At 35.1% G+C, this 18,771-nt stretch overlaps 2 protein-coding genes across 2 annotated transcripts; one reads left to right on the top strand and one right to left on the bottom strand.

Annotated features, from left to right (window-relative positions):
• Window positions 1–1,405: 1,405 nt before the first annotated feature.
• zgc:110319 (uncharacterized protein LOC796111 homolog) lies at window positions 1,406–5,130 on the bottom strand. Its single transcript, XM_067421019.1, has 8 exons — window positions 4,978–5,130; window positions 4,022–4,110; window positions 3,746–3,881; window positions 3,501–3,567; window positions 3,305–3,416; window positions 3,129–3,192; window positions 2,525–2,699; window positions 1,406–2,065 (listed from the first exon to the last, which is right to left on the bottom strand). The coding sequence occupies exons 1-8, from the start codon at window positions 5,031–5,033 to the stop codon at window positions 1,994–1,996; spliced, it is 771 nt and encodes a 256-aa protein (XP_067277120.1). The 5' UTR covers window positions 5,034–5,130; the 3' UTR covers window positions 1,406–1,993.
• Window positions 5,131–6,490: 1,360 nt separating this feature from the next.
• si:dkey-228d14.5 (uncharacterized protein LOC796266 homolog) lies at window positions 6,491–16,791 on the top strand. Its single transcript, XM_067421114.1, has 7 exons — window positions 6,491–6,732; window positions 8,696–8,743; window positions 8,825–8,896; window positions 8,987–9,054; window positions 9,381–9,511; window positions 13,642–13,819; window positions 15,907–16,791. The coding sequence occupies exons 1-7, from the start codon at window positions 6,668–6,670 to the stop codon at window positions 16,092–16,094; spliced, it is 750 nt and encodes a 249-aa protein (XP_067277215.1). The 5' UTR covers window positions 6,491–6,667; the 3' UTR covers window positions 16,095–16,791.
• Window positions 16,792–18,771: the final 1,980 nt, after the last annotated feature.

The following is an 18,771-nucleotide window of genomic DNA, read 5'->3' as shown; positions in this document are numbered from 1 at the left end:
ACACACAAATAAAATGCAGCACGCACACACATACTACATAATAATACTAACGAAGCAGAATCATTATTATTTTTGCGTCATTTCACTTCGAAAAATATGTTCTCATTATATGAAATTCAAAATTATTCAATACCAGGAAAGATGGAGCTTATACTGTTTATGCTGCTTTCAGAAATGTAATGTTCATTTTCACTGTTTTGTTGCATAGTGAAATGAAAATTCATTTCATTCAATTCATTCACACAACCATCTAGCCAGTCAAAACAAAAGTCCGCCGAAGGTTTTCAGTTTTTTAGTTTCTATTCTATTTCTATTAATCACTTAAATCCCACGTGATTTTTTGATAATAAGGTATTTTTTATCGTAGAACATCCAATGCACAGAATTGTTTTTTAATTCAAAACTAAAAATTTATGTCCATTAATAGCAAATTTGCATGTGAATAATTTGTTCCAAAATTCCACCATCAGTTAAAGCTTATCAGACGAAATGATTTAATGCTGTAACGCTGTTAAAAAATTGCTTCCATTTACCAAATACTACCATTTTGGAAATGCATAGCCATTCCACACAGACAGTAGCCTAATGTTTAAACTACTCTGTTGCTATAGCCTGACAAGCCAGACCCACATCAAGATGTTTGGTCTGGAAACTCACCTTGACAGGGCTCAATCCGAGGGGCGGGATAAACGGTTGTCTTTTTCAAACTCCCTCTGCACGCGATAGGCGCTACACCAACCAGAGCAACGAAGGTGAAACAGAACTTGTTGATAGATTTAACATTCGCCGTATCCGGTCAGCAAAACTCCGAACACATCTTCCCTTTTTAAGAATGACTTCAGTGCTCTTTGTTCTTTTCTCAGAGAAAAGCTTAACTCCAAGTCTTCCAGAGTCGCGGTCAAAGCTGATTTGAAAGACCGCCGTTAGCCAGTTTCTTTTTACTAGAAGAAGCACGCAAGCGCAACTCGGCCATCGTCATTATGGCCCCGCCCACCGACTCTATACACGATGTGATTGGCCCGGCAAGAGTTAGGCGAATACAGCTCAGAAGTGTATTGAGAGTTGCTAGACACTTGCGGGCAGATTAAATTTGCTGCCGCTAGGGTGCGTCTAGATTTCTAGGCTACTGTTGCTATATTTTGCATGAAATTATACGTTAATTCTTCTCAATCCAATAAGAGAAAATAAGTCAAAATGACAATCAAAGCTGCTGTAACTGCTTTTAAAGGACGGACTCTGTACATTAGTGATTACAACAGTTCACAAAATGGGTTGACATTTTTATGCAGAAACGCAGATTAAAAGGGACAAAATGCAGAAAACTTTTTTTACTTAGTTTCAAAAGTACTTAAACCCAAGGAGAAAAGTGGTAAACAGTAGAACAAATATCTACACAAGACAATCGCTAATTTCTACACAACTTTATTTCACTATAGGTCCTCCCAAACTGCTGGATGGCAGCTGTCGATAAATACAAACTTTCACAACTGATCTCATTCTGAAAGACTCTTAGAGCTGTGGTAGATCTGCAATTACAAGTGGTCAATTCAGGTTTAAGAATGGGTCAGGATCACAGCATTGAATTCGTGCTAAAAGAACGCCCACTTATTTAATGCACTCACCAGAAAATATTGCAACGTGCAATAAACATTGGAATTAAAAGCATAACCGTCTTCAATTTAACCTTTCCCCCAGACAAGTAACAACCCTGTTAAAATTAACCTTGCAACTCAGATCTAAATACAGTTCTAAAAGGGCAAAAGTAAGAACACACAATGGTAATCTGAAAAGTGCAGAGCTCGGTTTTCTTGTACTTGCAATATTGCACTATTACAGTAGAAACAGAACAACTTTTTAGGCTTGGTTAAATATTACAGTAAATTTTAGTTTCTGAACATTGAATATGCAGCATCCTTGTGGAGTGTCTGAATCCCACTATGATTATAACAGAATGACAGCGATTGAAATATGTTGACAGCAGATGGGTTTCATGCTATAAGTCTTGCAGTTTCTTCTCCAGTTCTGTAAACATCTTTGCGTTGATCTCATCCACTTCATCCTCCACCTAATTAAGTAGAAAAATATATAGCGAAAGTCATGTGCTCTCATTAATAACTTTAAAGAGGCCATATTATGCCCTTTGACAAAGTCTTGATTTTGTTTTTGAGGTCGAATAGTTTTCAGTGACTGAACGTTCAAAAAACGATTTATTTTTCACATACACAATACTGCCAAAAGTTTTGGGACGCCTGCCTTCACATACACATGAACTTTAATGACATCCCAGGGTTGATATACCACCCTTTGCAGGTATAAAAGCTTCAACTCTTCTAGGAAGGCTTTCCACAAGGTTTATGGGAATTTTTTAGGCCTTTAAAGACTTACAAGTTACAAGACTACAATAGATGCGTTTGTGCTTTGTAACTCTGCAGACCTTTTCATGCTTAAATTTCAACATTACACACTAAATAATGTTGGGGAAAAAAGCATAATAGGTAATCTTTAATTGATTTATATATCTCACCTGTTCTACATTGTCTACCTCAGGTATGTAAAACTGCAGCATGTTCTGAATGCCGTTTTTTAGGGTAACTGTGGAGCTGGGACAGCCAGTACAGGAGCCAACCAGCTTCAGCTTCACCGTGCCATCCTCAAATCCTTTGAATATGACATCCCCGCCATCTTCCTGAACCGTGGGTCTTAAGGAAAGCAGACACGGCATTGAACTCTGATGGTCATCTAAACACTTTCATAACATAAATAGCTAATATATTAATGTCTACATAAACAGCCACTTTATTGTGTCATTCTAAAGGCATTTCACTCAAGTGGCTAGTATTTATAATTTAAAATGTAAAATTAATCATTATTTAATTATTAATAATTAAATTAAAACAATGTTGAAAACAGTCTTCCTGGTAAATATTTTTGTGGAAACCCCTTATAAAAATTTTCAGCAAACAGCATTTATTTGTAATAGAAATCTTTTGTAACATTATAAATCGATTCACTGCCACTTTTGATCAAATGAATGCGTCCTTCCTGAATAAAAAGCATTACTTTTCTTAAAACAATAAAATAAAAACTACCTCACCCCAAACTTTTGAACGGTAGCAATGTAAACATACCTGATCCTTGTATCTAACAGCTCTTTGATCATTGAGACAATGTCATCATCATCCTCTGTAACACCTGAAGAATAAAGATACCATAAAATGATCAAGCCAGTTCTGAAATGTTTAAATTCAGTACATAATGCACTTATAATCATTTATTTAGTAAATCTGTGCAATGTTTGGCTCACTGCTCTCAGCGTGTGTTGCTCCCATTGTGATGGCCTCTCCACTCTCAAAGAACTTAGTGATGACCTCAACCGCATGTCGTTTAATTTCTGTCCATTCAACATCATCGTCTGCCTTTAATAAGAAACTATTTATTTAAATGCAGCAATAAGTACACACACTAGCAATCAAACAGAATGGCTAATCGCTGAACGCTACCTTAGTCAGAGTGATAAAATCTGGGCCATAAAAGACACTTTTTATGCCTTCGATTTGGAAAAGATCCCTGTTGGATAATTACAATAAATAAATGTAATAAACAGCAAGGCTATGCACACCTTTTGACTGATGCAAGAGCAATTGAATACATCAAACCGACAGATATTTTAATGATACATTCAAATCACTATTGCAAAAGGACACTATGATTTGAAAGTAGATAACAAAGCCGAAACGGCGCTTACCTGGCTAAAGGGGAACTCTCTGCTGAGTTTGATGTTGGGAAATCTCGAGTCCCGGTTCCCAACACAGGCTTACCGGGAAGAAACTTTAGACTTCTGGGGTTTGGTGTGTCTTGAGTTGAAATTGAAATCTTTCGTACTGCAAAAAAAAAAAAAAAGAAGTCCTCAGAAAGACTACAGAACTGACCAACATAAAATTCAGCAGCATTACACATGTTTTCATCAAAAGTGATCTATAATAGAATAAAAAGTATATCTGGTAAAAGTAAAATGCTTCACCTGAGAATGCTTTGAATTCATACTGTTGAGACTGTATTCTGTGGGAAGCCCAGATTGAATAGCACTGATTTCGGTTATATACGGGCAATCTAAAAGATATTTTTTATTACAGAGGGATATTTAACTTATACACACACACCAAAATACTTCTGACATACATTAAATAGTAAACACATAATACATATAATACACCGAGGATCAAATGAATAAGTGGAGTTTACTTGAAACAATATCAATTATTTAAATGTATTTAATGACAGTGAGTTATGCCGCCTTCACGTGCCATCAGTGGTAAAAATTGCACACGAACGCCCTCTGATGACGCATTTAACACTGAGAAGTTTGTAAATGAATGTTGATGCCCAAATTCCCGAGGTGAGCGTGCCATAAACTCTAAACATAGAAATGTGACACTTATGATTTATTAGTTTTTTTTCTTTCTTTCCCTAAAACAGCTTGATCGTCTTGTCATAATAATAATTTGAAGCGTAGTGTACTCTATGTTTTTAGCAGTGAAAATAGCCTACATTTGAGAGGAATTACAAAATCGGGTTACGTTAGAAAAAAAGCATAGCATCGTAAATGTTTAACGTTATGGTTGTCAGTGCATGTGCTACATACTGTTAGTTTTAATACGATTTCCACAATCCCAATAAATACTAGGCAAGAATAACCTGGTCACTTGTGTCCTTCATGATTTCTGTTCATTCCAAATACAAAGCACTTGAATGCAACAAGGTCGTAATCACGATTTCTGAAGTGGGAATTATGAAATTTCCGATAGCACGTGAAGGCAGCATAAATACCAAGGTAATCATTTGACTGTAGCCTAGTACTTTGGTGGAAAATACGATTACCATTGACACCTAGAACTATCGTCATTTGACATTACATTATGTAACAATACACATATTGCTTTGTAAATACTTTGAAAGACGCATTATGCCATTTCAGACCTAAAATGTTGTGTCCGTATGAGGCGCAATAGACTCCATCTTACAGACGCCGCCATTTCGATTGTTTTGAAATTTAGGACCCCATAGCAGACAATAACTCTCCTGTTAAAAAATACTTTGTCTATGTTGAATGCATATTGTGTGTGATTTTAAATATCCAGTGCTTATAAAAAAAAAAAAAATTACGCAAAGCGTATGAAATCAGAATTAATGCAAAACAACTGAAATGCATTGCACTTTTCATGCCATGATGCCAGGCTCAAGTGGTCTAGCTTTTTCTAACACTTAATTTCTTAAAGAGATATTTCAACCAAATTGTATTATTATTTTTTTTTTAAATCATAATTTACCTTGTCATCCGAGTTCCAAAATTATGACTTTTTTTTCTCTTTTATATAACACAAAAATGAGATGTGACAGATATTAGGCAGAATCAGAATGACAGTTCCATTCACCTTTATTTCAATGGGGAAAACATAAAAGGTGAGGCTGTTAGTCTCTCACAGTCTGACATTATTGTGTTCAGAAAATTAATGTTCAGAAATGTACCATATCTTTTTGTGACTAATATGCAGGGTGTGTGATGTTGACCTTTGTTTGCATGTGATCCAATCGAGGTAAAGTAGACATGAAACTGGAGTTGTGATAGTCTTTTCTATCCGGGTAAAACTGCTTCTTGAATGAGAAAAAAAAAACTTGATTTTGTCCATTAGGAATGTCCTTACCAATATTGTTGTGGTTTGCTATTGCAGTTATGTGAGTGACAGGTTGTCTTGCATCTTTGCACCAGCACGTCATCAAAGAAAAGATTTCACTGCAAAAGGGAGGGGAAGACATTTAAAACAAAGATTACGAAAGCATGTGAATTAAAAAAATGATGATGTGCATGGATTAATAATTTATAATGAACACTGCAATTCCATAAAAAATACGAAAACTATGTCAATAGTGATTTCATGGTGACTTCAAGAATTCCAAAATGTATTCAGTATTAATGTATTGAACTGCAAAACTGCCCTTAAATATAGCCTAAATATGTAATTATATAATTCATTTAAGCCTATTAACCATTTGCATGAGGCATAGCAATCATTTCTAAATGTTATTTTGAAGTATGTGTTTTTTTAGATCTTGTAAGGCCTTTCCACTGAACAAAAGGGCAAATCAATGCACTGATGAGGCTTATATTGATATCATTCAATATATAGCAAAATATAGCAAAAAAATTTTTTTTTGAGGGAGTATTGTCGTGAATAGGTGGTATCTAGATGTTCTGATTTGATTAAAGTTGAAACTTGGCCTGAAAAATTTGAGAACTTTAAACTAAGTCTCAGGACAACTGTGAGTAAGAGCATAAGTAAACACTGCAAGCTATTGGCCTAACCCATGTTGCCTTGTGGCTGTTATATTTTCTTGACTTAAAGAAGGTGATTATCATTAAGGAGTGGCTGAATGTGGTGGCATGTCTCAAAGCTTTCTTTGAGTGTATTTATGTAAGAATGTAGCCCATCTGGTAGACAGTAAACCGGTAAAGCCAGGAGAAGAACTAAAGATGCTAAAGGATGTGTTTATACGATATATGAGGGGCTAATATGTCAGACAACTTTTTAAGACCTCTGTGGATATATTACTTCTGAGATTATCAGCACTTTTCTTTATTTTAATCTTGAAGCAACTTTCTCCAAGAAACATGGCTGTTTGGGTCATTTTACCCATTGTTCTGTGTGCCGTCTCATTCATCGGGTGCTGGACAGTGTGAGTTGACAAAGTTATTTGTTGTTCCTCTCAATTTAAATGACATATTACAAATGTATGCTGCTTCTCAATGTCAGCTAAAACTCAAACTTAGTAGATGCTTTTATTATAACAAAAAAGTTAAAAATGTATAACTATTAAATGTTTTTGCATTAGCAGATAGGCAGATAGATAGATACATACGACTAGTTTAAATCAGAATTTATGATGTTTCATTCATAATTTAATATAATGTCTATATTATGACATTTGTGCTGACGTGTAAAAGATTGTTGCATAACCAGCTTAACATAAAAACATCAACAAGAGGCAAGTTATTTCAGTGCTGATGTCAGGGCATATTATACTTTAAACTCAATAACCTTTGACCAGGATCAGAAACACTCAAAGACAAATGAAGGCTGGTCTTTTTACTTTTTGGGAATCTAATCAGGGGCGTCTGATCTAAGACATTTTCACATACATTGTTATTAGATTCTCATCATTTTCCATGGATCTGAGTCATGCACTAGGTTCAGGGTTACTTATTAAACAACCTTTACGCATATTTACCAGTGTTGAGTGTAATTAATTACAAAGTATACATACATATATATATATATATATATATATATATATATATATATATATATATATATATATATATATATATATATATATATATATACACATACACACACACACACACACACACACACACACACACACACACACACACACACACACACACACACACATTTGTCATTTAATTACTTTTCCCTTGAAAAAGTAAGGGATTGTGCTTTTTTAATTTTTGGGACATTTAATTACATTTATTATAGCTATATAATTCTATATAAAACAGTAGTGGATTTTACTTCAAAAGTTAAAGTTAATGTTTTTAAAGGGTTACTTCAGCGATTAGCATATGGCTTTCTATCAGTAGAAACCCTGGAGTATATTCGAATGATCGTTTCCGCATGTTTTCATCGCACATGGGATAGCACTCACAGCTCAGCTCAGCTGCAGGCATTCATGTAAACGGTGCGGCGGAGCAAAGTGAGTGTTTTAACTTCTCAAATGAATTCCTATTAAAAGTTAAGCTTCCAGCTTTTAGCATGAACTGAAAACGCGCCAGACTGAACACGCGCTGAGAACTAGCCTATTGCCGCGAGCGCGGACGCGTTTACCTCAGCTCTCATCATGAGAGTTCCTACCTCAGCTCATTCATCACAAATCACGATGAGTGTAATCTTACTCCTGCTGCGTTTGTGACACTCACTCAGCGGCTAAATCACAATATATTGAACAGACACCTTCAGTTTTTAATTGTAGTGTCAGGCTGTTCTCTAACTGAACTGATTTTATTAAGATGAACACGGTGGTGGGAAAGTGATCAGTGATTCAGTAGCGGTGGTTTTGAAAGTGGCCTCGTAGGGCAGCAAAGTCTTTTCTTTCTAGTCTTTTCTCAGTCTAGAAAGCACCAAATTCAAAAATAATTTCAAAATTCTATTATTTTAATGACCCAGTTTAAATACTGATTCATCTTCCCAGTGCTGAAGTACCCCTTTAATGTTACCTTCTCCCTTTACACACTTCGGTTCAACAATAATTTAGGCACTTGTATATTTTTTTATTTAAAAGAATTTAAAGAGGAGTTTCGAGTCTATACTTGTATTGATCAACTGGTTAATATGGGATTTAGAAAGTAATTAATAAGAGGTAATCCAATACTTTTTAGAGAGAGGAAGTACAGTATTCTAATTACATTGTTGACTGATTAGTATCAAGATCTTTACTAGCGCAATACTGAATACTGAACAGTTTAAATACAGAAGCAACAAATCATGCTACTCCACAACACAATTTTTTTTTTACTATTTTGGGTCTGATTTTAGCATTCGAAATGTTCCCAGACAAACAGCCCAATTACATTTGTTTTAAAGGCTTCTCTTGTCTTTTTTGTTTTGTTTTGTTTTTACAGATACGGACTTGCATTAAGTTTCAACCATGTCTGCTCACTTAATAACTGGTAGAGTGATTAATTCAGCCTGCATTATTTAATATTTTCTTTATTCATGCTTCATGATAACATTGTAGGGTTTCTTAACAGGGAATACAGAAACTCATGTCACATAAATGAAGTAGGGAATTGCTGCACTCTGGATAATGTCCCCACTGTAAGGTCTGTACAACACATTAAACTCTTAAACACCTGTAGATTTTCCACTTCATAATTCAAAGAAGTGACAGGCATTTTCTGCTTATTTTGCAGCTCAAGTGGAGCAAAATTTCCGGAAAACTCCCTATTCACTGCAACAATCAATGCTGGTTCATTTTTGTGTGGGTATATGACACTCAGATAATAGGCCTATTTCACACCTGTGTCTTGACAATGCATTGAATTCCACAAAACTACCGATCAAACGTTTGGACACAAATTTCTGCAATATTTAAAACATTTGAAACAAGTCTTATGGTTAAATGCATGAAAATAATAAATACAGTGTGTTTCCTTTCATATGAGTAGGCATGTCTAAACTCTTGACTGGCAGTGTAAAAAAGTGTACCGAATTTGAACATGACTCTCTTGGTCACTCACAGTGAATATTTATTTGAACACACTGCAGAGACAATCTGTGTAATACATTCTCTCCTTGTGCCCACAGTTCTGGTTTTCTGCATTTTCCACCATGCACACATCCTGAACAGGAACAATGTGCATTCTCTTCTCAGTAAGATTGCTATGATTTTAGGCTGTGTGGTGTCTGTGGGTGCTTTCATGGCTGGGAACTGCAATGTAAGTACACATTAATATCCATCACTAATTTCACTTCGTGCTCATGCATAACAAATACAAATTTCAGTGCGAATCAACATAAAAATGCTTAATGCAGAGTTCTCAGATGACAAGTGCCTTACCAAGAGAGTCAGTGAAGGATCCCTTCTTTCTTTCAGTGAAGGGATAGTTCACCCAAAAATAAAAATTACCCCCTCAAGACATCCTAGGTGTATATGACATTCTTCTTTCAGACAAATACGATCAGAGTTATATATAAAAAAAAGAGACCTGGCTCTTTTACAAGCTTTATAATGGCAGTGAATGGCAGCTCAAAATTTGAAGCCCAACAAAGTGCATCCATCCATTATAAAAGTAAGCCAGATGGATCCAGGGGTTAATAAAGGCCTTCTGAAGCGAATTGATGGGTTTGTGTAAGAAAATATCCATGTTTAACACGTCATAAAGTAAAATACCTTCCGTATTCAACTTACGAAAAATGTAGTGCCTCTCGCAGTTCAGAATCTTACACTACGTCCGACATCGCTGCACCAATTACACTTTTTCCATCAATTTAATACAGATGGCAGTCCGCCAGAAGCTGTGTTATATATGGATATTTTTCTTACAAAAACCCTACAATTCGCTCCAGAAATACTTTATCAACACCCCAGAAATGATTGGATTACTTTTATAATGTATGGATACACTTTTTGGGGCTTCACATTTTGGGCTGCCATTTACTGCCATTATAATGCTTGGAAGACTTAGGTAAAATTTTGATATAACTCTGATTGTTCGCCTAAAAGAAGAATGTTATATACACATAGGGTGGCCTGAAGGTGAGTAAATCATGGGCTAATTTTCATTTTTGGGTGAACTATCCCTTTAACAAGCACACAAACATCAAGCTCCTTAATTATGTATTTTACAAAATAATAGGCATGAAAACAATGATGCCAAGTCGATCAGTGGAGTCACAAAGCAAACTCTTCGCAGGCTTGGACTGTTTCCTGTAGGCGTGCTCTGTGTAAATATGACAAACACGCATGATGTTATGCATGTTGCACATTAAAGAAAACTTGGTTTCACTAGGATACAATGGGACTAAAAGCACACCCTAAGAAAAAAATGTTTTTTACTACTCCCATATTGTATGATTACAGAAAAAAAAATACAGCAACATATTTTGTGTGAAAATAAATCAGCTGCTTATTTTGTTAACAATCTTTTGAGGTGGCAAGGTGGGGCAAAAGTCACAACGTTTTGGTTCAAATACTGCAGCTAAAATAATGTTTTTAATAATGTCTAAGTTAATAATTGTTCAAAACAATAACTTTTTTTGTTCTGTAAATATACTATCCTTAAAATATTTTAATATAAATATATATTTTAAAAATACAGAAAGTTTATATATATAAACTTTCTATATATATATATATATATATATATATATATATATATATATATATATATATATATATATATATATATATATATATATATATATATTATACAGTAGTAACAATAAATAGTATTTTATTATATGATATGATTAATATAATACTTTTTCAAATATGATGGTTTCATTATAAAAATGGTAATTATCTCTAAGGTCGACACCCAACTTAATATATGATATTTACCACCTGAATCTAATCGTCATGTCAAAAAATAGAAAATTCAGCTGGCTGTTTATCATCACATTAATTATTGTGCCTTTAGCCCCAACAGCAGGAGCACCTTTTACCCCAAATAACATAATTACATATTCAAAAAAATCGCTGTCATTAATTTCTCTCTCTCATGTTTTTCTAAACCTGTAAGACTTCCGTTTGTCTTTGGAACACAAATTAACCCTTTAGGCGCCAGAGGTTTTTTCCTAAAACGTTCGAGTTTGACATCTTAATTTCAAAAGACTATATCTTAAAAGTGATAAAAGATAAACGTTCTATAACTTACAGAAATATTAAGGATGGCCCAAAGTTTATGTAGGGATTACATTTTCCCATCTAATTTGCATATTCATTAATAATAATAGTAATAATAATCTAATGCTTTCTAATCTTTTGTTTGCACTGATTCAGTGCGCTCTTGCTCGAAGATTTTGTATAGAATCATGATGTTTTTTTTGAGTCGGGGATGAAGTATGACATGTCTGCCATCTAGCGGAGGGGAAGTTGAACGAAATTTGACACCCTATTTGAGAAAATCGGCCATTTTATTCAGTGCCGCATCTTGTGGAGTAAACTTGACCGTGGCGCCTAAAGGGTTAAAATATTTTTAATCAAATCTGAGAGCTTTCACATAAAAAAACTCAGATCAAATTAGCACATGATCAACTTTGCGCTGCTGCCCGTGATCGCGTTAAGGATCAGCTCAATTTCCACATGCATCTTGAAAAGTTTTGGAAAGTGGAAAGTGTTACGGCAAAAGCATCTTTTACCCCGGTGCGCCTTGACCCCTGTTGTACCCTATTTTATGTATTAACTCAAATTACTAATTTGATACAGTGCACTTAATGTATGTACATACATGTTTTTACATTTTACTCAGTGCCGTAGCGTCTGGGTATGCACGTGCATATGGGTCCAGGCAGATTGGGGGCCCACAGCGAGGGAACAGAGTGAATTACATCAGCTGTAATTAATTACATCTATAATTACACTGTTGATGACTCTCTTTAACCTATCCTCAATCCTACACTCTTAGAAAAAAGGGCTCAATTCGGTTCAACATAGGGTTAGGAACCCTTTTGCAAAAACATTCTATATAGGGAGAAATGTCTTAAAGGGATAGTTCACCCAAAAATAAAAATTACCCCATGATTTACACACCCTTAAGACATCCTATGCGTAGCCTATGACTTTTTTCTTTCAGACGAATGCAATGGGAGACATATTAAATAATGTCCTGGCTCTTCTTTATAATGCTAGTGAATAGAGGATTTGATTTTAAAAGCCCAAAAAAGTGCATCCATCCATTATAAAAGTACTCCACACGGCTCCAGTGGGTTAATAAAGGCCTTCTGAAGCAAAGTGATGCATTTGTGTAAGAAAAATATCCATATCTAAAACTTTAAAAATTAAAACAAGCAGATCTTGAAAAATCTTTATACAGGTTTAGGACAACTTGAGGGTGCGTAAATGATGACAGAATTTTCCTTTTTGGGTGAACTATCCCCCTAATTCGTTTAAACTAATTCCATATAATGATCCCATGACAAGAATCTCTAAAAGGTTCTATATAGCCAAGAACATTTTCTTCTAAGAGTGATCACCAAACCTGTCCCTTACCTTACCCCACTGTAAAAAAACAACAACTGTATGTCTCCAATTGAAAATTTTCTAGTGACTGATCACATCTAAATTTTTCAGTTGGCCAAATTGAATTTCTGTGAAAATTGATGCAATTTAATTCAAAGAAATGTAATTTGCCCAACTGAAAGAAAATTTAGAACATTTTCAGTTGGAGACCTGAATTTTTTTAAAGTCTACCATCTCAATAAGAGCAAATGTTTTGCAATACAACAAAATACCTTACCTTGCAATAATTTTGAAGTACTCATAGGTATATTTACAGTGAGGAAGATAAGTATTTGAACACCCTGCTATTTTGCAAGTTCACCCACTTAGAAATTATGGAGGGGTCTGAAATTGTCATCGTAGGTGCATGTCCACTGGGAGACATAATCTAAAAATAAAAAAAATCCAGAAATCACAATATATGATTTTTTAACTATTTATATGTATGATACAGCTGCAAATAAGTATTTGACCACCTGAGAAAATCAATGTTAATATTTGGTACAGTGGCCTTTGTTTGCAATTACAGAGGTCAAACGTTTAGTTTTTCACCAGGTTTGCACACACTGCAGGAGGGATTTTGCCCCACTCCTCCAGGCCAAAATACCTCAAAATATCTCCTGTTCAACTACTTATTTTCCTCACTGTAGGTGTTAAAGACACCAAAAGTGCGACTGAAAACTTTAGCCTTCCATTTTTAATTGAATATTAATTATTTCAATACATTTAATTTTTATTATACCCCATCTGAAACTTGAGATTTCAGTCTGTTTGTCTAAAACAGAATGAACTGACACATTCTCTTCTATGTGTGTATAGATAATATTTCCTGTGTTTTTCTTGCAGCCAGTAGAGCTTTTGTTGCTCCATTACCTGGGTGCTGCCCTGAGCTTTGTGTTTGTGTGTCTGTACATGACCATCCTGACCTCCCTCACTGGTAAATGTACGCTGACGGGGTGTGAACGGATTCTCTACCCACTACGCATCATCTCCTCAACTATCCAGATTTCTGCCACCATCCTCTGTATCCTTATGTGCTCAAAATAATGCATTGAGATGCTATTTTTTATTAATTATTTTTCAGTAGTTCTATGTTTACAAAAAGCCTAGTATGCAGTACATGTGAAAATGAAGACCATTTTAGATTTTAGAATTGAGACCATTTGGGAGCAGTTACGTCACTGCAGTTGTGCGTACATTTTAGTGGCATGAAAAACTGTAATTTTCTGCTACCAGGCTCGACCCACAAGACACATCATTGCACCTGAATTATCTAGGCCTTTTGGACACTGAAGAAACACTTTAAATGTGCACTATGTAGTATTTTTGCAGTAAAATATCCAAAAACCACTAGGCCAGTGTTATATATTTTGTTCAGTTGGGTTCTTACAATATCCCAAATGTTTCCAACTATTTGTAAATTGTGAGAAAATTGCTATTTTAACTAAGGACCAGGACGTTTCAGCATAGCGTTTGAGGGAGTCGCCTGTCAATTGCTTCATATCTGCGCTACCCTCGGTTTTATTCTGCAGAAGCGCTTTTCTCTTAGCAGTGTGACAGCAGCGCCGAGCGAAGTAACGTCATAATATCATTTTAAACACACTTAGGCTAAATGTATCTAATATGATAAATAGAGCTACTTTACCTTATAATCATGACCGGAAAAGCGGAAATAGTGCGGGCGCCCGGCGACTGTGTCCCGTCCCGTCATAATAAAAGTCCCAGTGTTCGCGAGGCGGGTGTTTGTATAACAATCGCTCCAGCGGCCGTGCTCAGCTCCACAACACTCGGTCCTGCTCTGCTTTACACTACAGTAACGTAATAACCGCATTCTGCCCGTGTCCTATTTTCCACCGGCTGTGAGGTGAAGACCACATGTCCCAAGATGCTGCGCTCAAACTAGGCGTCATCAAACTACGCCTTTGTTTAGAATAGGCGCCCTCGCATAGTGCACCTTATGAATGTATAATTCATTATATGAATGAATGTCATTGCATTATACAAAACCAAATCAAGTGATGTAAAGAAATAAAGCATAGACACATTTAGGAAAGTGTTTGATACAAATACTGGGATTCACATCAATTCACTAAATGAATTGTTCAGCATAGTTAATGTCAGCTGACTTCATATATCAACCAAAAAGTGACTATTTAAAAAAAAAAACACTATACTTCACAATAAGGTTCGTTGCATTAATGCATTAACTTCCAATGAAAAATACATTTGTTACAGTATTTATTAATATTTGTCAACGTTAGTTAAACATTATTAGTTAATGTCGGCTTTAAATAATATTAGACAACTTTAGATTTTGATAATGTATTGATGTATTAATTGATAATGGATAGTTCACCCAAAATTGAAAATTACCTCATGATTTACTGACCCTCAAGCCATCCTAGGTGTGTATGACTTTTTTCAGATAAAAGCAATTTATTGTGTACAAGTTATATTAATAAATATCCTGGCTAATCCAAGCATTATAATGGCAGCCCAAGATTTGAAACCCCCAGAAAATGCAATCCACACGGCTCTGGTGGGTTAATAAAGGCCTTTTGAAGCGAATCGATGGGTTTGTGTTAAGAAAAATATCCATATTTAACATGTTATAAAGTAAATATCTAACTTCCTTGAGACTGCCTTCAATATTCAACTTGCAAAAAAGTCGTGTAACTGGCACGGCGATGATGTTGGACGAGAGAGGCGGTGAGAGGCGATACACTTTCTTCATAAGCTGAATATGGAAGACGGTCCAACGGAGGCTAGATATTTTACTTTACAGTTAAGCATACATTTTAGTGGCATGAAAAACTGTAATTTTCTGCTACCAAGCTCGATTTATAAAAAAATACAGTAATATTTTTTAACCGTTTTCTATTTTATTTATTCCTATGATGGCAAAACTGAATTTCCAGCCTCATTCCTCCAGTCTTAATGTCACATTATCCTTCAGAAATCATAATATGCTGATTTACTGCTCAAGAAACATTTCTTATTCAGGATTTTCTGATGAAAAAACCTTCTGGGGCAACAGTAGATGTTTGAGGTTTTATCAAATATTAAGTTATTTATATCACAACAGTTTTTCTCCATGACTTCCCTTATCAGACGGCATCTTCTTCATTCAGGAGGATTACTTTTATAAGCACATCTCTGCTGTGTTTGAATGGTTGCTGTGTGTCAATCTGGAGCTCTATGAACTCAGCTACTCCGTGGAGTTCTACTTTTTCTCCTCGTCGATGCTTTCAGTGCTTTTAGCAAAGAAAGACGAAGAGAAATGTCTCATTTTGTCTTAATGTGGAAATCTCTTCAGAACTCGGTAGTTTTCTTCATTTTTCCATCATGGATTCATGATTGATGACATGTTGTAACCTCATTCAAGCAGAAGGTCTACTCAGGAGACATTTGAAGACGTTTTTTGAAGTGGAAATAGAATTTATGAATTTGTAAGCACTGGATTTACTTTGGAGGATACTCTGATTTTTCTCATAATGGATCAAAAGGCACTTTGAACAGCTCAGTTTTTTCCAAAGCACTTTTACTTTCAAAATACTATAGCATTTAACTGAGAAAAACAAATAAAATATTTAATCTCTTATCTAGATTTCCTGTGAGCAAGAGTAACTTGGTTGGTGAATGCAGCTTAAATGATTGTTCAGTTTACCTCACACTTTTAATCTAATCACTCAGGAAATGTGGATTCAGCTGCTGGCAGGAAATGTGTATTTGTCAGAACTGGAAAAAGTCATAAAGTCCATATAGAAAAAAGATAAGAATAACCCAGCAGGTTTATCATAAATGAAGCTATTCAGAGACACATAGGGTGAACTGAAGTAAGCAGAGAATAGAGATGGCTATGGTTCAAATGACCTGATATAACCCTGAAGATTTATTTGAAAAGGTCTAAATTTTTAAAATACATATAATTTAATGCAAACACTATTTCCTTTGACAAAACAAGCAATAAAGGGCTCATTGCCTCTGTATGATTTTTTGAAACACTGTTTTTTTTTTTTATGATCTTAATATATATGTATGTAGTATTCAAAGCCAGTTTTCAATGTTGAGTTATGACTTTAAAGGTTAAAGGCCTATTCCCCCCAATGATGATAACCATAAAGATATAGTTCTCAAAATCATTTTAACAGAATTTATCCAGACCAGAGTCCACAACGAAACTAAAGGCACAGAGAAACAATATTGTTGAATCACTTCCAGGAAAAACATTTTTTCAGCTAGTGAATAATAAAAACATTGACAGCCAATCAGTGTCCATCATGCTCTAAGCGCTCAAGCATTTAAAGCAGCAGACGTCAAAATTGCAGCGAGCGATTATATGCTGCGTTCATGTTGTCTTAAATAAATATACATGACATGAATAAATAAATAAAGCTCCATATGCTTTCGAATTGCTGTTGCAGTATTTTGATATCATACACCGATTGGTCCGCGCACCACCGCAAACAGGCCTGTTCACATTTTAAAGGCATAGTTCACCCAAAAATGAAAATTCTTCCATTCATTACTCTCAGATTTAATCAAAAAGGTCTTTATTTGTGTTCTGAAAATGAACGAAAGACAAGTTTAGAATAACATACAGGTGAATAATTAAAGGATTTGTTCTCTTCAAAACGAACATGTCCTGATCATTTACTCACCCCCCATCTTATCCGAGATGTTCATGTCTTTCTTTCATCAGCTGAAAATAAATTATGTTTTTAGAAGAAAAAATTCCAGGATTTTTCGGCACATAATTTATTTCAATGGCAACCAACACATTGAAGGTCCAAATCAATGCGGTTTCAAAGGGCTTCAGAGAGCTCTGCACGATGCCAGCCGAGCAAAAGGGTCTTATCTAGCAAAAAGATCGGTCATTTTCATAACAAAAAACAAAAAAACATTTCTATACTTTTTTACTTTATATTGGTGACTTTGGTGTTCTTTAAAATGTATGGTTATCACGTTGGAAAGGTCACGACCGTGACGTCCGTGGAAGTACCGACCTGCTGAAAAACGGCAACTTAAAATTTGTCCGACATCATTGTAGTATTACTTTTATTTTTGTAAAGTGCATTTGATTTAGTCTTTGCACGTTTGTTTTAACACTGGGACGGTACTTCCATGTGCGTCACTGTGGGACCTTTCCGACACTGAAGTCACATTTGAGTTTAAAAGTATTTTAAAAAAATGGTAACAATTTTTGGCTGACAATTTAAGTCTGTAGCAGTCATGTGTTACATGCAGAGTTTACATGTTGTAATTACAAGGTCAACGAGGATGTGAAAGCTTGTTACAGTACAGAATTGTTTCAGTAATTGAACGCACCTATAATATATAGAATATTGTCCGCTGGTGGACGCTAATATCGTTCTTGGGGTTAAACGACCCTTAAGTTTGAATGCATGAATCAATTTGACTACAGTCTTAAAGGTTCTTTCCTGGGATTGATGGTTCCATTAACCATCTTTAAAAGTTAATCTTGCAAAATGTCTTTTACACAAAGGAAGTTATTTTAAAAAATCTTTGGGGAACCAAAAATAGTTCTATAGCATTGCTGCAAAAACACCCCTTTAAAACAAAATTTTTTAAGGAGGGTATGTTTTTAATTTTTTAAAGGGCAGATGCGTTAAATGCTGTAATGCATCTTAAAATAATCTAGAGATATCATGTTACTCCTGTTGTCTCATCAAAAGTGTGAATGAAAGAAAAAACGTTTCATAATAACAATGACCAGGATATTAAACACACACAATGGTATGTGTGGTGTACAACAAAGCAATGGAAGCACAAGTCGTTAAAACACCTGTTCTCTGTAATTCTGACACACCCATTGTGTTTAACTAAGAAAACCACTCTAGCAGTAATTCCCCTGACCAGGTGAAGATTCTATTGCTTTTTTCTATTAACATTTATTTGACAGGTCCAGTTTAATGGCATAATCGTCTAAAAACGAATCCCCTGTTAAGAATTTAA

This window comes from Pseudorasbora parva, chromosome 17, assembly GCF_024679245.1.
Source record: "Pseudorasbora parva isolate DD20220531a chromosome 17, ASM2467924v1, whole genome shotgun sequence".
Lineage (NCBI taxonomy): Eukaryota > Metazoa > Chordata > Actinopteri > Cypriniformes > Gobionidae > Pseudorasbora > Pseudorasbora parva.
This window is presented reverse-complemented; position numbering and strand designations above follow the sequence as displayed.

What these genes read in the sequence shown, in the direction of transcription:
- zgc:110319 (XM_067421019.1), bottom strand. Translation starts at nt 5,033, where the DNA reads ATGGCGGCGTCTGTAAGATGGAGTCTATTGCGCCTCATACGGACACAA. An exon ending in ATTTTATCACTCTGACTAAG is followed by an intron (nt 3,417 to 3,500) that starts GTAGCGTTCAGC and finishes TTCTTATTAAAG; the next exon opens with GCAGACGATGATGTTGAATG. An exon ending in AGCAACACACGCTGAGAGCA is followed by an intron (nt 3,193 to 3,304) that starts GTGAGCCAAACA and finishes TTTATTCTTCAG; the next exon opens with GTGTTACAGAGGATGATGAT.
- si:dkey-228d14.5 (XM_067421114.1), top strand. Translation starts at nt 6,668, where the DNA reads ATGGCTGTTTGGGTCATTTTACCCATTGTTCTGTGTGCCGTCTCATTC. An exon ending in GTCTGCTCACTTAATAACTG is followed by an intron (nt 8,744 to 8,824) that starts GTAGAGTGATTA and finishes GTTTCTTAACAG; the next exon opens with GGAATACAGAAACTCATGTC. An exon ending in GATAATGTCCCCACTGTAAG is followed by an intron (nt 8,897 to 8,986) that starts GTCTGTACAACA and finishes CTTATTTTGCAG; the next exon opens with CTCAAGTGGAGCAAAATTTC.